General features: G+C 47.8%; 8 protein-coding genes across 12 annotated transcripts; 5 read left to right on the forward strand and 3 right to left on the reverse strand.

The window, feature by feature from the left end:
* Positions 1-22: 22 nt before the first annotated feature.
* LOC120948947 (DNA replication complex GINS protein SLD5) lies at positions 23-1236 on the reverse strand. The gene is made up of 2 exons (XM_040365827.2): positions 955-1236; positions 23-863 (listed from the first exon to the last, which is right to left on the reverse strand). The coding sequence occupies exons 1-2, from the start codon at positions 1075-1077 to the stop codon at positions 288-290; spliced, it is 699 nt and encodes a 232-aa protein (XP_040221761.2). The 5' UTR covers positions 1078-1236; the 3' UTR covers positions 23-287.
* A 167-nt stretch (positions 1237-1403) lies between these two features.
* Positions 1404-2336, forward strand: LOC120948948 (uncharacterized). Its single transcript, XM_040365828.2, has 3 exons — positions 1404-1673; positions 1741-1879; positions 1947-2336. Exons 1-3 carry the CDS (start codon positions 1554-1556, stop codon positions 2270-2272), a joined length of 585 nt encoding a protein of 194 aa, XP_040221762.1. The 5' UTR covers positions 1404-1553; the 3' UTR covers positions 2273-2336.
* Positions 2337-2419: 83 nt separating this feature from the next.
* Positions 2420-7960, forward strand: LOC120948935 (YLP motif-containing protein 1-like). Of its 3 annotated transcripts, XR_005751003.2 has the most exons (8): positions 2420-3117; positions 3194-4909; positions 4983-6052; positions 6145-6399; positions 6531-6584; positions 6988-7039; positions 7241-7629; positions 7709-7960. XR_005751003.2 is itself a non-coding variant. In XM_040365813.2 (7 exons), the coding sequence occupies exons 1-7, from the start codon at positions 2727-2729 to the stop codon at positions 7540-7542; spliced, it is 3840 nt and encodes a 1279-aa protein (XP_040221747.2). In that variant the 5' UTR covers positions 2420-2726; the 3' UTR covers positions 7543-7960. The 3 variants fall into 3 exon arrangements, 2 of the variants coding, with proteins under 2 accessions (XP_040221747.2, XP_040221748.2); XM_040365813.2 differs by having other exon boundaries at positions 7241-7960; XM_040365814.2 differs by lacking the exons at positions 6988-7039; positions 7709-7960 and having other exon boundaries at positions 7241-7377.
* Positions 7961-7980: 20 nt separating this feature from the next.
* On the reverse strand, positions 7981-11444 carry LOC120948941 (putative gustatory receptor 28b). 2 transcript variants are annotated; one of them, XM_049605677.1, is made up of 4 exons: positions 8476-11444; positions 8327-8395; positions 8152-8241; positions 7981-8081 (listed from the first exon to the last, which is right to left on the reverse strand). In XM_049605677.1, the coding sequence occupies exons 1-4, from the start codon at positions 8554-8556 to the stop codon at positions 8019-8021; spliced, it is 303 nt and encodes a 100-aa protein (XP_049461634.1). In that variant the 5' UTR covers positions 8557-11444; the 3' UTR covers positions 7981-8018. Both variants share the same exon structure in this region; 1 of them encodes a protein (XP_049461634.1).
* A 945-nt stretch (positions 11445-12389) lies between these two features.
* Positions 12390-14017, forward strand: LOC120948946 (putative gustatory receptor 28a). Of its 2 annotated transcripts, XM_040365826.2 has the most exons (4): positions 12390-13394; positions 13467-13685; positions 13756-13845; positions 13918-14017. In XM_040365826.2, exons 1-4 carry the CDS (start codon positions 12585-12587, stop codon positions 13975-13977), a joined length of 1179 nt encoding a protein of 392 aa, XP_040221760.2. In that variant the 5' UTR covers positions 12390-12584; the 3' UTR covers positions 13978-14017. The 2 variants fall into 2 exon arrangements, with proteins under 2 accessions (XP_040221760.2, XP_049461633.1); XM_049605676.1 differs by having other exon boundaries at positions 12390-13685.
* Positions 14018-14097: 80 nt separating this feature from the next.
* On the forward strand, positions 14098-15510 carry LOC120951308 (gustatory and pheromone receptor 32a-like). The gene is made up of 4 exons (XM_040369942.2): positions 14098-14880; positions 14964-15191; positions 15269-15358; positions 15420-15510. The coding sequence occupies exons 1-4, from the start codon at positions 14098-14100 to the stop codon at positions 15483-15485; spliced, it is 1167 nt and encodes a 388-aa protein (XP_040225876.2). The 3' UTR covers positions 15486-15510.
* A 107-nt stretch (positions 15511-15617) lies between these two features.
* On the forward strand, positions 15618-17459 carry LOC120948949 (uncharacterized). The gene is made up of 4 exons (XM_040365830.2): positions 15618-16454; positions 16528-16749; positions 16814-16903; positions 16972-17459. The coding sequence occupies exons 1-4, from the start codon at positions 15618-15620 to the stop codon at positions 17035-17037; spliced, it is 1215 nt and encodes a 404-aa protein (XP_040221764.2). The 3' UTR covers positions 17038-17459.
* On the reverse strand, positions 17338-18853 carry LOC120948951 (uncharacterized). The gene is made up of 2 exons (XM_040365832.2): positions 18631-18853; positions 17338-18524 (listed from the first exon to the last, which is right to left on the reverse strand). The coding sequence occupies exons 1-2, from the start codon at positions 18677-18679 to the stop codon at positions 18109-18111; spliced, it is 465 nt and encodes a 154-aa protein (XP_040221766.2). The 5' UTR covers positions 18680-18853; the 3' UTR covers positions 17338-18108.
* Between the last annotated feature and the right edge of the window lie 61 nt (positions 18854-18914).

Below are 18914 nucleotides of genomic sequence, written 5' to 3' on the forward strand. Positions count from 1 at the left end.
ACTGTATATATCGAGCACTGGGTTGTATTATTTGCGCCGCGCTTTGTGCTTTGCTGACAATTACTTATTTTATTTTCATTCCTGATCGACACGACTTTTCCTCACAAATAATTTGTATCACTTTGGCCACTGTTTACTCCGACACGAAGGTAGAAAAAATATTTTTGTTACGACGCAACTACCCTAACATTGCCATAGCAACCATATTGTACAATACAAACAATCCTCCGACTCCCTTTGGCCTACATACGCTGAAAGGCATGCTGGGTCGTGTTCCGTGGCGCATGCTAAATTAATTCCAGCTGACCCTCTATTATTAATGGTTCAATATCGCAATACCTGAACAGATGCACCGCTCCGGCCCGTATGTTGACGGAAAGCTCACCACCGGCCAATGAATATTCTCCGACATCCTGCCTGGCTCGGGCAAACACGTGCGTATCCAGGTTGGGAATCACCCGGCGCGCCCGTTCATCGTCTTGGTGGTTTTGTGGCATGTGGCGAGTGACTAGCTCGTTGAAATGGTTTTCAACGCTCTCGTGAAAATCTACGGCAAACTTATGCTCAGCAGCCGACAGGCGTTTAGAGTTGCGTGGCCTACCAGACTCCACTTCGATAATGTGTGGCGCGTATGTTTCTAGCTTCTGCAGTCTGCAACGCAGATAGCTTGCCACTATGAACCTAATCCTTTCCACCTCCATCCGGTGTACGATGTAGAGCAGATCGTTCTTGTTTGCCGTGGCCAGATTTTCCTCCATGTGCACAAGCTGTATCATGACCATTTCCACCAGAGCGTCTTCATAAGGCAGCAGGTCGGGGGCAAACTTTTCATTTATCCAAGCTCGTTGAAGAGCTTCCAGGACCTGAAATTCAATAATTAGACAGCATTAGCGGGGTATGCTATTTAGCAACAGAGTAAACAAACGCTTGTGTTAGCCCCTTCCCATTGTTTACCTCTTGCGAGGACATTTGTATCTCTTCTTCGTCGTCTTCGAATTCAGCGTCGACGTCAGCATTGCTTGTTCCATTGCGAAGCAAATCGGTGTTTTCCGACTCAAAATCACTATATTCCATCATGCAATGCGATTATTCAAAGTTATGTTCGACCGGCCCGTACTTGGCTCGTTTCGATTCGCGCGCGAATATGATGACAATTACTGGAACAGCTAAAACCAGATTGGAGAAGGTAGCACAACAGTACGAATAGGTATTGCTGGATAAAAATGGTTTAAAACTGTTCGCCTATTCCTCACAACAAAATCTGTACAAAAATGATCAATTTGATGATGTGATTTTAAAGGCGTAAGTTAAAAGATGTGATAAAATTAAAATAAAGGATAATCCTGCGGCAAATGAAGTCCACAAAAGTCACGTCAAGTGTGTTTGTGATTGCATCGGGTTGTCAAGTGTAATGACATCACCTGATTGGTCCGGGCTCGCCACAATTGTGTGTTTACGATGATTTAGATAAAAAGCAAATTGGCCTCATTTAGCTAATAAAACAGTAGAAAATAGTGTGAAATAAAATAAGCCCAAAGTTTGAACACCGAACAATGGCGAGTCAACAAGCGTTGCAGCAAGCGTTTCGCGTGGTGGTAGAAAACGTGCTGAATCGCTGGACAGCACTGCGGCTCGCGGTGGAGCATGGCATGGGAGGCCCGCTAGGACTAAATGTAAGTGGATGAATGTAAAACAAATGTTCCGGAAGATTTTACGACTAATTTGTACTATTCCTTACAGACTGCAATAGAGCTAATCGACTACGTAACATCGTACTGCACTGAGAACAAGAATGTTGACGCCATCGATCTGCGCGAGGTGTTGGAAGAGATAATGGATCAGGAATTCGAGACTATTTGTGAAGACGAATCCACTCAAGGTATGTAATTTAGGATTTAGGAGTCAAAGCATTCGACTGACGATTGACATTCGTTTCGATTTTGCAGAGGTTAGCGCAGTGTTGATAAAGTACTTGAGAATGTTGAAGGAAGGCAAGGAGGAAGAAGTGAAGGCCGAACTACACACGATGGTCCCATGCGAAATGTGGATAGTGAGTGGAGCAAAAATTAAGTATCAGCCAATAGACGACAGCGGTAGCGAAAGTGAGGAAGACACAAACGATCCAGAGGACATGGACGTGGAACCGGCATCGGCCATGGATGTAGGCTCGGAGCAGGTGAACCCAAGTACATGCGGTTCCAGCACAAAGTTTATTGAGGAGGAGGCTATCGATCCTGGATGGACGCAGGTTCGCGGTCGGCGGCGTCGATAGTGCAGCGAAAGTTGAACGGCAACAAGGTTATGTACATACATATTTAAAAAACGGAAAATAACAATCCCGGTTTCGATATTATTATTTTTCTATTTCGATGACATGTGTATGTGCCCTCCCCTTCCCCTTCCCTTCACTGGAAAAGCAATGTGATGATGTTGGCTGGCAGCACGGTAGGCAAGCGGTCAAATGTCAGTGAGTTGTCAAAAGCTGGTTTAGAATGAAAATTTGCCTCAAAACAAAGTGGACAAAATGAAGATAACTTTTTCATAAAGAATCGTGTTATGCCCCGTTGTTTGAGAAAAAACGCTGTTCCTTGTAAAGTTAGTGAAAAATACTCGCGTGCTACAGTAACCGTTCCACTTTATTCGTTATCCAGTGAAGCGCAGTGGTGGTGTCTTCCGGGCAGTCATAGGGTCATGTAAATTCTGGAAGGAACACACAAAAAAGCATCATGTCTTGGCAAAACAATTGGTCGGCAATGCCACCGCCGGCCATGAATCCGCAGTATCCACCGCCGTTGCCCACGACCCATACAATGCCCCCAGCTGTGCCGCTACCGGGCTACGGAGCGGTCAATACCGATCAGTACAATCAATGGCAATGGCAGCAGTACCAGCAGCAGTACGCCCAGTGGTATGCAATGTACGGCGAAAAATACGCACAGCAAACGGGCAATGCGTTGCCGCCTGTGGCCGCTCCGATGCCGCAAAGTGTGCCGAACGTGTTAGCTAACCCTTACGTAGCGGCTCCGCTGCCGGTAGGACCAGCCTTTGGTTCTATGAGCATGGTTGCTCCCCCACCGCCCTCGGAACCACATCCGGATGAATTGCGGATGGGCAGAAGTAATGCACCGAACGTTTATTTTGCCCCCCATACCTTGCATTAACATTTTTCTTTCTTTTTGTCCACTCGTCATAGTTACCGAGAAACCACCGCCTCCGGAAGAGAAAAGTCCCGAAGAGATCGCCTTCGATGAGCAGTTTCGCAAATGGGAGCAAGAGTTTGAAACGTGGAAAAGGACGAATATTAATCACCCAGACAAGGCAGCGTATCGCGAGTACGAGCAAAAGTATGAAGAGCAGCGTAAGAAGTTGCTTGATCATCGCGAACAACTGCGACGGAGAAAGAGGGCGCATAGTGCCGCGTCCCAGCCTCCCCATAGCTCGGCTTTGTCAATCTCGCTACAGAAACCACCCCCACCACCACCGCAACCTGCACAACCACCTCCGCAACCTCCCTCGGAACCCCCCCAGCCATCACAACCACCAAGGCCACCTGGACAGGAACCTACTAACTGTAGTTCCAATACTACGCCAGCAAGCACTGGTGGCATGGCTGAAGAAAATACTCATCATGCTGGAAGCGATGCGGCCAACAGTATGCATCTACACAATTTGTTCAGCAGTCCTAGCAAGGCCGGTCGCGATGGCGGTATACCCGGTCTGGATCTGATCGACGAGACACCTCAACCGGTACCCAAAAAGGCAAAGTTGGATGAAAATGTGATTGATCTGTCAAACGAAGAGGAAGAGTCCAAGGAGCCAAAGCCCAAGGAGACCAAACCTAGCCCGGACAACATGATCAGCACGCTACTGAACGATCCAAATGTGAACGCTCTGTTGCAACTAGTGGGAAAAACAATTTCAGCAAACGGTGCAGGCGGCAGTGCCAGTGGAGCAAATGCGCCAAATCCTCTAGTTGCCGCTTTAGCTCAGCTAACAAGCAACACTAACCCAGCTACGTTGGAGCCCTCAATGCCCAACGAACGGCCAGCTAATGGTATGGTTGAACGAAACGAACCACATCCAAACGCGTCTAGATTTAACGGTTCAAAGGAACAACCGCCATCGACAATGCAGTCTGGTGGTGGTGGCACGACAGAGGAATGCCCCACAGCCGGCTTTCGTAACAGGCCGCAGGGTTTTAATCCGTATGTGCCTCCGCCACTAGTAGACGTTGATCTTAGCAGACCGCCTCCTATGCTACTTCCTCCTGGAAACAGTAGACCACAGCGTGATCGGTCTAGCAGAAATTCGGACGCCACGTCTGAGAACGGATCGTTCAACGATGGTTATTCAGGCGATGGGTCACCGTTGCCCAAAATACCACGTTTCGATAGACCGCCACCAACGTTCGCAGCCAATCATCCAGAGTACGAGATCGATCCGGAACTGGGTCGTCCTGTGGCCGTGCCAAAACCGCAGTGGATGACGGAGGAAGAGTACCAGGAAATTTACGATCGATACGAACATGTGCAAAGCTTCGATGAGCGTAAAAATAAGATGCTGCTAGCGATTCAAGTGTTGAAAACGTCCAAATTACGCGCCGGTATGTTGTTAGAGCCGCCGCCCGACGAGGTGAACCGGGTGCCCGTTGCAATGCCCAAACCCTTGCCACCGGTTAAGACGCCGATAAAAAGCGAACCTGTCGATGACTACTTTCAACCGCAGCAGGTGTTTGATTATTCCAACTGTAGGAATACAAGACCGGTAGCTAGTCAACAATTGCCGACAGGGCGTGTCATAGACTACGGACATCGTGGCGTGAACCAGTACACTGCAAACAACAATAGACTGAACAACAACAGTAGGCGGGACGAATTCCGTGGAATGAATAATAACGCTCGGGGAGGAGGTATGTTTGCTTTTGCTTCATCTTTTGACAATGAACTATAATGAACTAAAGCGCTTTTTATTTTAATTTTCAGCGAACGAAAATGGATTCGGCACTAATACGCAACGCTTTGATTACAACCATTCGCGCGTGGCAAATGCACCACCGACGACTGCTCCTTTGCAGCAGAATCAACAATGGCCGCTATCTAATCAGTCTGCTGCGCAAGATCGATCAGTGACGGGTTTGGAGCGATTGGCTCAAATGCATCTGAATCCCAATCCTGAGGAAAGCAATCCCAACTATCCAAGCAAATTTCTTCTGATGAACGATAACAGGCCTAACTGCCTTAGCACAAAGCGTGGTAAGCGTCCGTCGTCCATTCGCAAGCAAAAATTGAAGCAATTGCAACAACAGCAGCAGCAGCAGCAGCAGGAGCAGCAGCAACAGCTGGATCAGCAGCAACAACCACAACAACAGTCACAACAACCAGGGCCAAAAGCAGGCCAACCGGAGCCAGAACCAGCACAATCTGAGCCAATGCCCAGCCCTATGGTGTGTAAACAGGAGCCGGAGATGCATTTGGAAGATTTGAGCTCAGATGAAGACGGCTTGCCAGATGGTGATGATGGTTTTGCATATCAAAGCAATGACGAATGTGTGAAACCACCCATCAAACAAGAGCTCGTGGACGATCGTCCCGAATCTCCAGTGTCATCACTGTCCTCGCAAAATCTTTCCCCAATACAGATGATCGATATTGAGGATCTGCTACTGCCACCGGGGCGCTATCAGCGACCACTGCGAATATGCTTTCTGATACGTGGCCTACCGGGAAGCGGGAAATCGCATCTAGCGCGTCTGATTAAAAATAAGGAGCAATCGTTTGGCCAATCTCCACGGGTGCTAAGCCTCGACGACTATTTTCTGGTCGATAAAGAGGAGGAGGAGAAAGATCCCGTGACGGGAAGGATCACAAAGCTTACTAGATCGCTGTACGAGTTTGACGCGGAAATGGAGGATGTGTATGTGCAGAATCTGCTGAAAGCATTCAAGCGTACGATTTCGGAGCGATTGTTCGATTTTGTGATTGTCGATTGTTGCAATCATCGGCTGGAAACTTACTGTGAATTTCACAATTACGCGCGAAGCAACGGTTTTAAGGTAAGGCTGTTGTTGCACGTTGGGTTGGGTGGTGAACGAGTTTCTGTATCGCTTTGCGCTCTGTTTCTTAACACTGTTGTACCATTTCTTAGGTGTACACGTGCACGATGCAAACGGATGTCGAAGATTGTGCCCGGCAAAATATTCACAATCGAACGGAGGCGGAGATTCAAGCGTACGCCGACAATTGGGCCATGGCTCCGGACGATCACGTGCAAATAAATTTCAACTCTCTGCTGGAACCGGAGCTACAGGAAGAAACGGACACGATGGTGGCCGATATGGAACTAGTCGGGGCCGATGAGGAGGAGCCGTACGGAGCAGACGACCAGGGCCTGTTGGAACAAGTAGGAAAACAGTAGCTTAATTCGATCGTAACCTCTGAAATGATGTTGTTGTGAACGTTTGTGTGACAAGCGAATTATGCCATTGTTTTAATTCCGTTTAACGGTTTACGTTTCTTTTCAAACGCTTGTAGATCAGTACATCACACGTCGACAGTAACGACAGCTTTGCGGATGGTACTGCTGAGGTGAGATATTGATTAATTCGACGGCATTGATTGATGGTTGGAGGGGATGAACCAACAGATGTGAAGGATTCTGATTTTCCCCCTATTGCGCTATCCAATGCCAATTCAATGAAGTCACAATATTTCGTTTACTGAATGCCACAATGAGCTGCCATTTTGTGAGCAAACTCTGGGAATAGCATATTGATTGATAAGATTGATCTTTAACGATGCGCTTAACAGTAGATGTAGCATTTTGCCTTTTTTCACCTTCTCTCGTGAGAGGTGTATTATTATTACTATCACAATTTTGACATTTTTTTATAGTAAGTTAATGTGGATGAGTTAGGACATCGTATTGCGTCTTAATGATACGATTTTTTCTTAACAATTGTTACTTGGTAAATATATCGCGTGCATATAGTGTGACTTGTTCGCGAGTAAATGGGACCACGACGCCAGTGAGCAGAATTTAGGTTGGTATTAATTGTTTACTATTTATTGTATTTAACGCTAATCGATGTTTGCCTTTAAACGAATAATTTGATACGCGTACTATTGTTTTTTTTTCCTGTCCTCGAAATATTAGCATTGGTTGCGTTAGTTCCTTGCGTAAACGAGTTCATTAATGTGCGCTTTTGTTTTGCTTTGAATGTTTTGCTCTTTGTTTTGTTTAGCGAGGCTGGATGGTACCAGCAAACCCTTGAAGCGACCACCCACACTGGAGGACTATCTGCAGCTGGACGACGGGAATGCCGACGAGCAGCAGGAGGACGAATGCCAGGACGGCTCCAAGTCCGGCGGGAAGAAGAAACGAGTACGATGGGCCGATGTCGAGGAGCGCAAAGCGCAGGAAAAGATGCGTCAGCTAGGATTCGTGGTCGGCGTCACGGACTGGAGGCGCATGATGGACCCGTCCGAAGGATCCAGCGCGCTTACGCAAACGAAGTACATCGAGAGGGTGAAGAAACAGTCCTAGGAGGACGGACGTTTCAGTTACGCTGAATGTAGTAAGTGAGATGTAGGGGAAGCTTCAATGGACTGATTTGGGATTTCCCCGTTGAATGTGAGTGGAAATAGAATGGCTTCCTGTATGGGAACTAGGAAACATTGTGCACACGCATACTAATCGATCATTATTGCAGGTGTGTCGCATAATATGTTTTGTATGTTTGTGTGTGTGTTTTTCGGTTTTCATACACCGAACAACGACGGTGTTGGAACTTCAGCAATTAGTAAGACAAATCGTGTTTTATTGGCAGTTATGTACGGTATGCTACACGCGAGAGCGTTCAATAGAAATAACGATCTGATTTTCATCACAAGGTATAGCTCAATTGGTGAATTGCAACTGCGCAATAAACAGAACAGAAGAACTTGGCTACATAATAATAGAACGCACACGAAGCTTTTGTTGGTGAAACATGTCCGAAACCGTGGGACTGGCGCAACGCTTCAAATCTCGGCCAGCTGGAACTGTACCAACATGATAAGGTAGCTAGTTATCGTCGCGATCATCTGGAAGGTGGGTCAAACTAATCGTAAGTACACCAGTGCATGTAGAGGGGGTCGATGGGTCGATACTAACCGAAAACATCAACGTGTAGTCAACATCATACATGCCACAGTTATTGATTTTGAAGTCTTCGTGTAACAGTTCGATAGCGAACGATTCAATCTAAAAGAAACCGCATGCACAGACGGCTCTTTTTGGTACAGATACAGCAATGGTTATAGATAGATTTGTGCTTAAAAATACTCACGCATCGTTCCACTCTTGGGTTTGGATCGGTTGGTAGAAACTCGTTTAGCAGCACGCCGGTTTTTTCTGCCTGGAAAGCAAAAAAAAAAAAAACAGAAGCCAGTACTACAGCAGCGTCTTGCAGAGCGGCGCCAATACGTGCTTGCGAACCTCTTCGGTAATTTCAGAACTGGCTGATACGATGTAGTAAAATTGGACAGCTTCAAACACGGCAAACAGTATAGAGCTCATGTACGTTCCCAGCGGCACATCGACGTCATTTTTGATGTCCTGCACGATCGACGTATACGCGTAGAATATCTGTGTTGGTGCGTTGTAACGAAACGATATCACAATAAGCTTATTAGATACAGTGTCCGTTGACCGCTGCCTCGAATGCTGATCCAATGCATACTTCCGATACAATTAAAGCAAATTGAACGAGCAATAGGCACGCCATCGGTAGCCTCAACAGATGGATGAACGATTTGACATTGCTACTGACTAGGTGATGATTCCGTTGGACGGATTTTAATGCTTCGTACGTTGATATTTGGCGACGCAGCTGTTTCAGATGGCAAGCAGGGGCACGCATTTGCCGAATGTACAGCGATAAGCGATGGTTTAGAATTTCCAAAAAATGTACACCAATGATCAGCGTAACTACGATCAAGTTGGTAAAGATTGCACTCTGCCACACCGAGAATATGTTCAGCGACCAGAGTATTTGTGATTGGATGTCGCCGTCGTGTATGAAAAACTGTCCAAAATATAATACAAACAGCGCACAAAGCAGCGTATCGCAAAGGATCATTTTGAGCGCAAGTTTGAGGACGTTCTTTTTCGTGCTCTTCCCTTTCCACCGATGGCAGCCGGCACCGTTGAGGGTGCGGAAGAGTTGCACGAAGCCGTTAAAAATGTCACGAATCACTGGTCTGGCCGGCAGCAGATGGTAGTAAATGAGTGCAAGATTCACATAGTGAAGGGAACACTGCATCCACACGAGATAGTTGACGAGTGTAAGCTTTGGATAGCGAATACCCGTTAACAGGATAACGTACACATACGGATAGACACAGAGCAGCGTTAGAGCAAGTGCATGTGACCATACGGTAAGCCATCTGCTGATTTGAAATGTTTGCAATTGCTCATTGAAATGTAGCGGTACGAATCCAATGCACTGTGCGGTGTGGAAGTGAAGGCGTAGTACAAGCAGCGTTAAGTATCCGTACAACATGGTGAACCGTTCCGAAGGCGTGCGTTTGGGTGACTGGTCGTGTGCGTTGCATTTCCCCGCAATGAATTATTCGCTAGCCGAATTACAGCCGAAGGATGAATAAGTAAACCGGAAGTGGAAATAGGCGCGCTTCTGCTTACCTCAGAAATAATAATCAAAAATTGATACAGCATTATTAGTGCTAGTGGCGTGTTGTAGAACTCGACAATGTTTTGAATACACTTGGTAAGCGCACTGTGATGAGTGCGCAGAATGGTGAGTTGCAAGTAGATGTGATTGCAAATGAATCGCCTTTCGCGGCCGGTGGCACTGTCTCGGACCTGTCGGTCGGTGTCATCCAGCTGCAGCAGACTGCCGATGACGGTTCGTACCCGTTCGTTGATTAGCCGATAGAGAAACGCTCCCCAGAGGAGGGTCGCTAGGAGTATGTTAAGCGCGGCTACAATCTGCATCACGGCGACCGAATTTAACCAAAAGGCGAGTATATAGGTGGCACCGAACTTGCGCTGCAGCCAGAGAAATGTTCCATACCACGTGAAGGATTGCAGCAAATCAATTGCGACGGTTTTGAAAAAAAGCCGACGCCCCACCGGGGACTCTCCGGCCGGGGGGTCGATGTGCCGGAGCAGAGCACGCGTCCGTTCGATCAGCTCATTGAGCACGTGCAACAGTGGCGTAGGATCGAACAGTACGTGCAGATACAGCACACCCACGATGATGTAGTTGAGCGTGAACTGAAGCATAATGATATAGTAGCTGAGCGCAAGGATCGGAAATTCGTGATCCGTAAGCAGTACGATATAGGCGCAAGGATAGATCACCATCAGTAGCAGCGCGATCGTTCGACTGTACCAGAGCACCGGGCGGGATCGTTCGAACGTAAACGCGTTGGACGAGAGTGGTAAAATCCCATACAACTGCCCAAAGCACTTGATAAGCACCAGCACCGCTTTCGTAATGGCGACATCGTGCGACATTGTGAACCACCATACTAATGCCCTACCGAGCGTGGTTGTGGCACGGTCTGCAGCAGCGCTATCGCATTGAGTTCGAGAGTGATTAAGTTGATTGAAAATGGACCTCGGATAATTAATAAAACTCATCATACGGGAAGAGTTTTGCATGATTAATGCCATGTTCGTTTTGGAGGTTGTTCCAGTGTCAATTACTATCAGTTGCTTGTGTTTCAGGAGTAGCACAGTAGTAAGCGAGTATCTTGGTGTATGCTTAGAGGATCAGTACATTCGGTGGAGCAAATGTGAGCAGTTAGGAGGGATCAATTCGCACAATTTGCACTAGGAATTAGAATCCTTTATTTATTAAGAGTTTCAGAAAGCAACTAATCGATATTCAGCTGGAACTGTACCAATACGATCAGATACATGTTTACTGTTGTGGCCAGCTGGAACGAATTGAAAATGAAGTCGGTTTGCTCGTAAAAATTACCTTACTTTTCGCTGTCGCTACATACCGAGAATACGAACGCCATATTTAGTACGTACATACCACCGATCTTGATTCTGGCATCGGAAGCCAATACGGCCAGTGTGAACAGCTCGATGCTGCGCTCCGTGCGTGTGTCTAGCCAAGCATTGACAAATACGTTCATTGTAGTACCGGGTCTACGAGCCTAGAAGCGACACATCGTCTTTGGTGTTAGTATCTGAGATTCGTTTCGCTTGCATTCGGCACCATTACCTCTTGTGCTATTACGGATGATCCTAACGCGAGCAAGAAACATTGAACCGCTTCGAAACAAATGTACAGGATAGAGTTGAAAAAGCGATGGTAGGACATGTAATCACTACGATGCTTCACTTGCGCACTTAAGATGTATACGAAGTATATCTTGACGAACGAGCGCGCATAATAGAAGTGAGTGAATTATTGTACTTGCCACAGAGTTAATGACGATGGCTGTAACTTACCCTCGAGACGAGTACAATGAATTGGTTTAGATTCATGAGCATAACTGGAAGCTGAAATATCGAAACAATTGCCCGAACGATCTCGGTTAGCTCCTGATGAAGTGTACAGAGACGATCAATCGTGTCGCTAGCGTCACAGCAAATCTGCTGCACTCTGACCCTTCTTCTACTCCAGTACGATTGTTGCGTCTCGAAACTACCTAGCCGGTGGACGGTTCGATCTAACTGTTTGTTAATTTGCCCATAAACGTAGGACCCAAACAGAAGCATCAGCAGCAGCAGGTTCGTGAACTGTGAGCTCATCATAACGACGTAGATGTTAACGGTGCGATACACGTGTGCACTAGTTTCGTGGCGTTTAATTCCACTATTCATCGCGAACAGTGTGCACAGGCCAACGTCTGCAATGAGCATCTTGGCCACCAGGGCGTACACCATGCGCTGTACACTGGCGTACGATCGACTGCTGCACCGCACGACGACACTCTTGCCGATCACGACGAACCGTTGCACGTAGCGGTGCAAGCTAACCTCGTGTCTGAGTAGCTGATAGAAGCACAGGACCACGGTACCGTAGCGGATGGTAAACTCCACCAGCACCAGCGAACGAATCAGCAGGGCATCGACAAAGGTAGCGAAAGATAGGGTATCCTGCAGCCAAACGGCACAGAAGCTGAAGCAAACCAAAACCACCGTAGTACATCCGATCGTGAGCGTCCATCGGCGTTTGCATTTGCTGCGCCGCAGTCCATTCTGGCTGTTGAGTTCGTACGGGACAAGTCCAAGAATCGAATGAAAGTAGTAAAGCGCTCTCAAACCGTACCGAACCATCATGCTCTAACACAGCAACGGTGGCTGTAAGTGTACGAGTGTACTACGGCCCACGTACGGCAGTTTCACTGCACTGGTGGCCATCTGTGCTGGTGATAAATTATGCCACAAATGCTCATTGCAAATTGTGACAATCATATTACTCAACTGTATGTTACGAACTGCATTAATTATTGAACTTTCCCCCCATTTGCCCTTTTCCTTTAGCAAACAATTTAGCAAAGTGCTTTGCGGTGAACGAATCAAGGAATCGAGTACATTGTAGGGCGTGATCGTTTTGTAACATGATTCGCGATTCCGGATACGCTGCGAACACAACCATGGCGCGGAAAGGTGTGCTGACCATTGGGGAACGGTTTTGTATCCGGTTGCTGATGGTGGGCGGAGTGTTGCCGTTTCAGTACGTCGTTTCGACGAATCGCTTTGTACAGAGCACTTTCCACTACAGGGGCTGCATTGTGGGAACAGTGCTGTACGCCATGCTGGGACCGTGGTTGTATTGGATCTCAGTAACGAGAATATTGCATCCGGATTCACAGCTCAACCAATACATGATTGTGGTGCAGTTTGTCTGCATGTACGTCGTAATACTAACGTCACGGTTGAAAACGCTGGCGAACCGTGAAAGACTGTGCCAGCTGCTAAACGCGCTGCTGGTGCTGCGAGAGCAGGTACTGCAAGGATCCACGAAGGCTACTACCTTTCAGCAGGGTTTGGCACGAAGCCTGCTCACGAAACTGATCGTATTCGATCTCGGCATGATGGTGCTAAGTGCAGCGTTCTTTCGCACATTTATAGAGCTGAAACAATCGGTGATTTATTCGATTTTAGGAGTTTGCAATCTGCTGCAAGTCAGCAGCATGAACGTTGCCGTTAATTTGCTTATGTTTGTGCTGTACAGTGGCATTAACATCTACGCACGAATCAATGCACACTGTAACGATCTAGTGTACGGTTCGAAGGCTCCGAATGAGATCGTTCGGCTGTATCTGATGCACACGGAGACATCGCTCGTTGTGCAGAGTATCGTCGAGGTCATCAGCATACCGATACTGCTGTTAAGCGCGTGGTACTTTTTCATCATCGTATTCTCGGTAAGTCGGTGTCGTTGGCGGGTCTGCGCCCTATACGGTATACTAACCACTGTGCTCTACCGTTCTGTACAGATTTTCTACACCTACACCAGCCTTGTGCAGGATCTTGAGGCTGGCTCGACGGATGCACTGCGTAATATAATCAACCCACTGGCGTTCTTTATAAGTGAAGTTGGACAGGTGTACTTTATGGTATCGAGCTCGGCTACGTTTAGTCGCCAGGCGCGTCAAATCATACCGTGTCTCAGCATGTACACTGGCCGAATTACGGATGTGCCGGGCGATCGTGCGGTAGAGCAATTCTGTTCCTCAACCGACTGTGTCTCTTGGTAATGACGCTTGTTTTCCTACATTCCTACAGATCGAGCTACTGACGATCGAGTACTTAAACCGAGACTATGCGATACGCATTAAAGGACTGTTTACCATCGACAACACGATGCTGTTTGGTGTAAGTATGCCTAAGCTTCAGCGCCGTGGGCAATGGATGTCGGTTTAAGGGTGTGGGCTTGTGTCTTTACAGATCGTTGCCAGTACTACCAGCTACATGATTATTTTAGTACAATACTACCTGCAGGAATGAGCGGCAAACATAAGATATTCATGTCCATTTGCTAATAGTGGCGGTTGTGTGTATTTGTGTGTGTGTGTGTGGGCTGTTTCCCCGGTCCGTTTGTCCGTCCGTCGCTTCAGTTGCTGTACGATGCAGGTCCCACGCTGGTTGATCGTTCTGCAGAGCGTTGTGCTGAAGTTTCTGTTCGCCATTTTGCCGCTCAGTTTCGACCGTCATCGTGAACGGTTTCGAAATCGAACGAAAGATGTGATCCTATCCACCGTGCTGCTGGTGCTGTATGCCATCGTCGGACCGATCGTCTGTGTCGAGCTGTACGTAATGAACATAAGCGTGGAAAATCAAATAACAAACGCGCTAAGCGCATTCCAGTTCGCTTTCGTGTATTTCTTCATACTGATTGTGCAAATAATATTCATTAGAAAGAAAGCATGTCTGCACGTGCTGCTGAATGAAATGTTTCAGCTGAAGCACGTGCTGGAGCGTATGGTCGCCCGCTCGATGCTGGAGTTTAGGCTGTACAGGTTGTTTTTGGTTAAAGTTACAGCCGTAGACATCCTGATGCAGCTGCTGGCGTTGTACACGTTCGAGGACAGCACGTACACGGGGCAGGTGGACAGCGTGGGGCTCGCGAGTTGGCTAACGTTTTACGCCATGATGTACTTTATTGCGGTGATCGAGAACTTCATCCTAGTTGGGGTGCTGATCGGCGCCGTGATGCAGGCAATGGTGAACATCGGCCTGAAACGATTAGCCCGCTCACGGCAAGGATTGGCGGCCGACCGGCGGCCATCGGTGCTGCAGCTGTACATGCTGTACTGCAAAAACGAGGACATGGTGAAGCAATTTATGGAAACGCTCAACTTTCCCACCCTGATGCTTACTGGGTGGTACTTTTTCATGATCGTCTACTCGGTAAGACCGCCTGCCTCACCGGTCGGCAACGGAATGTGAGTGATGCGTGTCACGTGTCTCGTATTGTCGTCTTGTTCCCGCAGGTCTACTACATGTACGTGTACGCCTTGGAAGCCTCCTTCCGCGGCGTGAGAGCGGACGAGTTTAAAGCATACATCAACCCGTTAGTTTTCTTCCTGTACCAGTGCGTACAGCTGTATCTGCTCGTGTTGATTCCTTCGGTGTATACGGATCATGCAAAGAAAATGATGCGCCTATTAAACTACGTCAGCGTCAACCAGTACCATCATCGACCGGGTCAGGAGCGTCTGGTAGGGAGGGAGGGAGGGGTTGTTGCAAATTAGAGGACTACTATTGGTGATTGATTGCTTTTGTTGCCTCGTTTCAGATCGAGGTGCTAATGGTGGACTGTATGCAGCGGAATAATGCAATCAACAACTACGGAATGTATGCCATGAATCGGGCCCTTCTATTCGGGGTAAGGCAGAGCAGCTGTCATAAAACCACGTTGTCATAGCACACTGTCGTTGTCGTTACAGATGATAGCAACGATGACAAGCTACTTGATCATCCTCATTCAGTTTCACATTCAGGCGTATGAATAAGAGTCATCGGGGCGTAGAATATCATACATAATTACTACCAATTCGCGCAAAGGAAACATTAAAGATGGAGCACGGAGCATCAAGCATAAATAGACCGTGCACAGAAATAACAGCTAAATAAATAATCAAGCAATGGACTATACCGACAAATCGTGTGTCCCATCGCGGGATGCCACATTGAGTGTTGCAATGAGCGTGAGCAAGTGGTCCGAACGGTTGGAAAGGTGTGTGTGGTCCTTTCTACTAGCATGCGGTACATTTCCATTGCGATTTGATGCCGTCGGACCGGGACGATTCTTCACCAGCCGCAAACGTGCGCTGTACTGCATCGGAATAACCGTGGTGTATGCCGTCCTTAGTCCCGCCCTAATGTATCTCATTTACGAGCATGAACGGATGGCAAACGTTTACCTGGTGAGCATGCTGAACGCGGCGCAGCTAAGCTTCATCTATCTGTTCATGATCGTGGTCAACGTGAGGATGTTAAGCAAAGCGCAGGGTCTCGCCTCAACGCTGAATGCATTGTTCGCGATACGCAATACCATCCTGCAGCAGTGGAACTGTCGTGTCCTGTGCCGGGAGTACGGCAAACTGCTTCTTTACAAAGTTCTTGCGATCGATATGGCACTGTTGCTCTTTTCGCTGATCATGTACTACGTCACGCAGGATGAAGTTCCCACCGGAGCGGAAGTGGTGGTGGGAGTAACCTTTTCCGTGTTTCGATACGTGTTCACGGCACTGGTAAACCTATACTTGGTGGGGCTGATGATCGTGAGCTTCATTCAAGGATCGATCAACTCTAAGCTGACGAGCTTGGTCGATCGGTCGGGGGAAGAAAAGCCATCAACGATACGCGAGGTGTACATGGTGCACTGTGAAAACGCACAGCTGGAGAAACAGTTTATGGCGATCATGGATCTGCCGGTGCTGCTACTCAACGGTTGGTACTTCTACATGATCGTGGTGTCGGTAAGCGGGAAGCGTGGAAATGCTAGCAGGAGGCTAAGAATCTATCAACGAGCAGCATTCGATTCATTCGCAGGTTTATTACATGTACACCTCAACGATGCTGGAAGTGAGGCGCGGGTTTGGCGTAGAGGACGTTACGAAGTACTTCAACTCGGTGACATTTTTCCTCTATCTGGCCGTCCAGCTGTACTACATGATGTCGATACCGTCACAGTATACGGAACGATCGAAGAAAATGCTTTCCATTCTGGGCGCCATAAATCACCGCTCCAAGGGACCTCGAATGGAGCGTATGGTAAGTTGTTGCTAATGCACCGCGTGTACGTAAATGCAAACGAACGCTAAATCGATCTTTACAGCTCGACTTTATAACGCTGGACTACATGCAGCGGGACTACGATGTCCGGAACTACGGACTGTATGACATTAATCGAGCTCTACTATTTGGGGTAAGAAGCCGTCGGGATTGAAATGGCGAAGGAATATTGTTGTTGACACATGACGCTTCCTGTTCTAGACGATAGCAACCGTGACGAGTTACGTGATCATACTGGTACAGTTCCACATGCAGCAGTATGGGTAGGGCGAAGGGTCGCACCATGGAAATCCATTAGTCACCGACGACAGCACGCCGTTACAGATGCGCATGAACGCAAAGAATCGCAAACGGAAGGAAAAGGGAAGAGAAGCGAACAGCAAAACACTTTCTTACACGGACCGCACTGCTGCCCCTTAACGACCATTATCAACGGGCATGGACGCAAAATCATGCGCGTTTGTTTGTTTCGGATGATGTCATGGCCCTCGGCTTCCCCACGCCCTCGACAGTGGTTCCACACTCACACACGCGTACCCATTTAGCAGACAGACGCGGGTGGCATGCTAATGATAGCAAAGTTGTGATTTTATTGTTTCTTTGATCACGCTCTAAGATGCTTTGGGTAATGCAAGTGTATATGAGAAAAAAACGAGATAACCGCAAATAAGCAGGCGCCAATAACACAATTTTTCAAGCATTTCAAGCACAACTGCACTCGAAACAACAGCGGCCCCTTGTAAACAGGAGTCGCTGTATGTATGAATGAGAATGTTTGTATAAAGATTGCAACATGTTTTAAAACACTCTACCAGAAAATATGCTGCAAAAACACACACACACGCGCTACCGAATTACCTGAACGGTAACGAATTCGAACGTTCTACTCTACTGAAGAAAGCGCTTGAGATTTAGGAATTCAGATCGTTTTCGTTCATCTCCACTGTAAGGCATTTATCCCGGCCGTGGGTGTTGGTTCTCTATCATCACCAATCTACATAGTTGCTGTGTCCTGGGAACAGTTAGTCGGTTCTCGGCGTCCTTCGGCGTACGCACAAACACACACTAACTGAACGCTCACGGAAGGCATGCGTGTTATCCTGAGAAAGTGTTGGAGACTGAGAAGAGACCCATCCAGCTACACACAGAACGGGTTTTTTCTTCTTCTGCCGTACGCGTGACGGTAGTAGTAGTAGTAGTAGTAAGCTTACACACTAATGGGGAAAAATGTAAAATATTCGGTTCGATTTTGGCGTAAATGGAAGGGGTGCTTTTGGTAGCCGGAGACCACTCCCCATCCCCCCTACTAAAATGGGCTTGTATTGGTGGACTGGTGGATTACTTCATGAACAGGCACAGGATGGTGAAGAGGGTGAGGCTGAGGATCTTCCAGTTGGAAGCGAACCGGTGGGCCGAATTACACTCATCCTGGTCGCACTGGCTGCAGAACACCTCGCGGACCGTGTCCACCTTGAACTTGCCGTCGCACACATTCTGCGCCTTGTAGATGCAGCCCTTCACAATCGTCGCCTTCTTCGATTCGGACTCCTCAATGCGCAGGTGATAGCACTTGTAGTCGGTGGAGGGCAGGGTGGCCGTGTTGGGCTTCAGCACCAGCAGGGAGGCGGCCGACGCGCCCGTAGTAAGTATGGAACATTCGGTGAATTCGGGCACCTTGTCTTTGTCCTTTTCGGCGTTGTCATCCGAGGGCAGGACGATCTCGGTTCCCTGCATACAACGCAGGGCTTGAGCAGCTGCAAAGAAAAAAAAGGTATGAGGGTTACGGTACAGTTCAATTTACCCTCACACACACACACTCACACTCCTTCGTTGTGTTGGCAAATACTTTCAGTAACTTACCCTGGAAGCTGGCCAGGAAGAAAAAGGCGCTCAGCAGGAACAGTTTCATCTTGATTATTGCTTTCAATTACACAGCACACAACAGACACAAAGAGACGCACACGCACAGGCGACTGGATGCGGCTAAAGTCTGGCTAGAAATAGCGTTAGCGGTTTGATAGGCAACCTAGCGTCAGTCTGTACTTTTGTATGCCGCGATGACTGCGCGTCGGCTTATGATGAAGTCAAGCGCAACGAAATGATGTCATAGATTGGGTAGCTACGGTAGTCTCGCTCTCTCACCT

The sequence above is a fragment of the Anopheles coluzzii genome, chromosome 2, assembly GCF_943734685.1.
Source record: "Anopheles coluzzii chromosome 2, AcolN3, whole genome shotgun sequence".
NCBI classification, from domain to species: Eukaryota; Metazoa; Arthropoda; class Insecta; order Diptera; family Culicidae; genus Anopheles; species Anopheles coluzzii.

Bases quoted from the DNA above. Each gene is read 5' to 3' on its own strand.
- LOC120948941 (XM_049605677.1), bottom strand. From the start codon at position 8,556: ATGAGCTCTATACTGTTTGCCGTGTTTGAAGCTGTCCAATTTTACTAC. The intron at 8,396-8,475 runs GTTCGCAAGCAC...TTTGCTTTCCAG, and splicing joins GTTCTGAAATTACCGAAGAG to GCAGAAAAAACCGGCGTGCT. The intron at 8,082-8,151 runs GTTAGTATCGAC...CCCACCTTCCAG, and splicing joins ACTACACGTTGATGTTTTCG to ATGATCGCGACGATAACTAG.
- LOC120948947 (XM_040365827.2), bottom strand. From the start codon at position 1,077: ATGATGGAATATAGTGATTTTGAGTCGGAAAACACCGATTTGCTTCGC. The intron at 864-954 runs GTAAACAATGGG...ATTGAATTTCAG, and splicing joins TACAAATGTCCTCGCAAGAG to GTCCTGGAAGCTCTTCAACG.
- LOC120951308 (XM_040369942.2), top strand. From the start codon at position 14,098: ATGCAGGTCCCACGCTGGTTGATCGTTCTGCAGAGCGTTGTGCTGAAG. The intron at 15,192-15,268 runs GTAGGGAGGGAG...GCCTCGTTTCAG, and splicing joins GACCGGGTCAGGAGCGTCTG to ATCGAGGTGCTAATGGTGGA. The intron at 15,359-15,419 runs GTAAGGCAGAGC...TTGTCGTTACAG, and splicing joins ATCGGGCCCTTCTATTCGGG to ATGATAGCAACGATGACAAG.
- LOC120948948 (XM_040365828.2), top strand. From the start codon at position 1,554: ATGGCGAGTCAACAAGCGTTGCAGCAAGCGTTTCGCGTGGTGGTAGAA. The intron at 1,674-1,740 runs GTAAGTGGATGA...TATTCCTTACAG, and splicing joins GAGGCCCGCTAGGACTAAAT to ACTGCAATAGAGCTAATCGA. The intron at 1,880-1,946 runs GTATGTAATTTA...TCGATTTTGCAG, and splicing joins TGAAGACGAATCCACTCAAG to AGGTTAGCGCAGTGTTGATA.
- LOC120948935 (XM_040365813.2), top strand. From the start codon at position 2,727: ATGTCTTGGCAAAACAATTGGTCGGCAATGCCACCGCCGGCCATGAAT. The intron at 3,118-3,193 runs GTAATGCACCGA...CACTCGTCATAG, and splicing joins TGAATTGCGGATGGGCAGAA to TTACCGAGAAACCACCGCCT. The intron at 6,585-6,987 runs GTGAGATATTGA...GCGTGCATATAG, and splicing joins TTGCGGATGGTACTGCTGAG to TGTGACTTGTTCGCGAGTAA.
- LOC120948949 (XM_040365830.2), top strand. From the start codon at position 15,618: ATGGACTATACCGACAAATCGTGTGTCCCATCGCGGGATGCCACATTG. The intron at 16,455-16,527 runs GTAAGCGGGAAG...ATTCATTCGCAG, and splicing joins TCTACATGATCGTGGTGTCG to GTTTATTACATGTACACCTC. The intron at 16,904-16,971 runs GTAAGAAGCCGT...TTCCTGTTCTAG, and splicing joins ATCGAGCTCTACTATTTGGG to ACGATAGCAACCGTGACGAG.
- LOC120948946 (XM_049605676.1), top strand. From the start codon at position 12,585: ATGATTCGCGATTCCGGATACGCTGCGAACACAACCATGGCGCGGAAA. The intron at 13,686-13,755 runs GTAGAGCAATTC...ACATTCCTACAG, and splicing joins ATGTGCCGGGCGATCGTGCG to ATCGAGCTACTGACGATCGA. The intron at 13,846-13,917 runs GTAAGTATGCCT...GTGTCTTTACAG, and splicing joins ACAACACGATGCTGTTTGGT to ATCGTTGCCAGTACTACCAG.
- LOC120948951 (XM_040365832.2), bottom strand. From the start codon at position 18,679: ATGAAACTGTTCCTGCTGAGCGCCTTTTTCTTCCTGGCCAGCTTCCAG. The intron at 18,525-18,630 runs GTAAGTTACTGA...TTTTCTTTGCAG, and splicing joins CTTCCTGGCCAGCTTCCAGG to CTGCTCAAGCCCTGCGTTGT.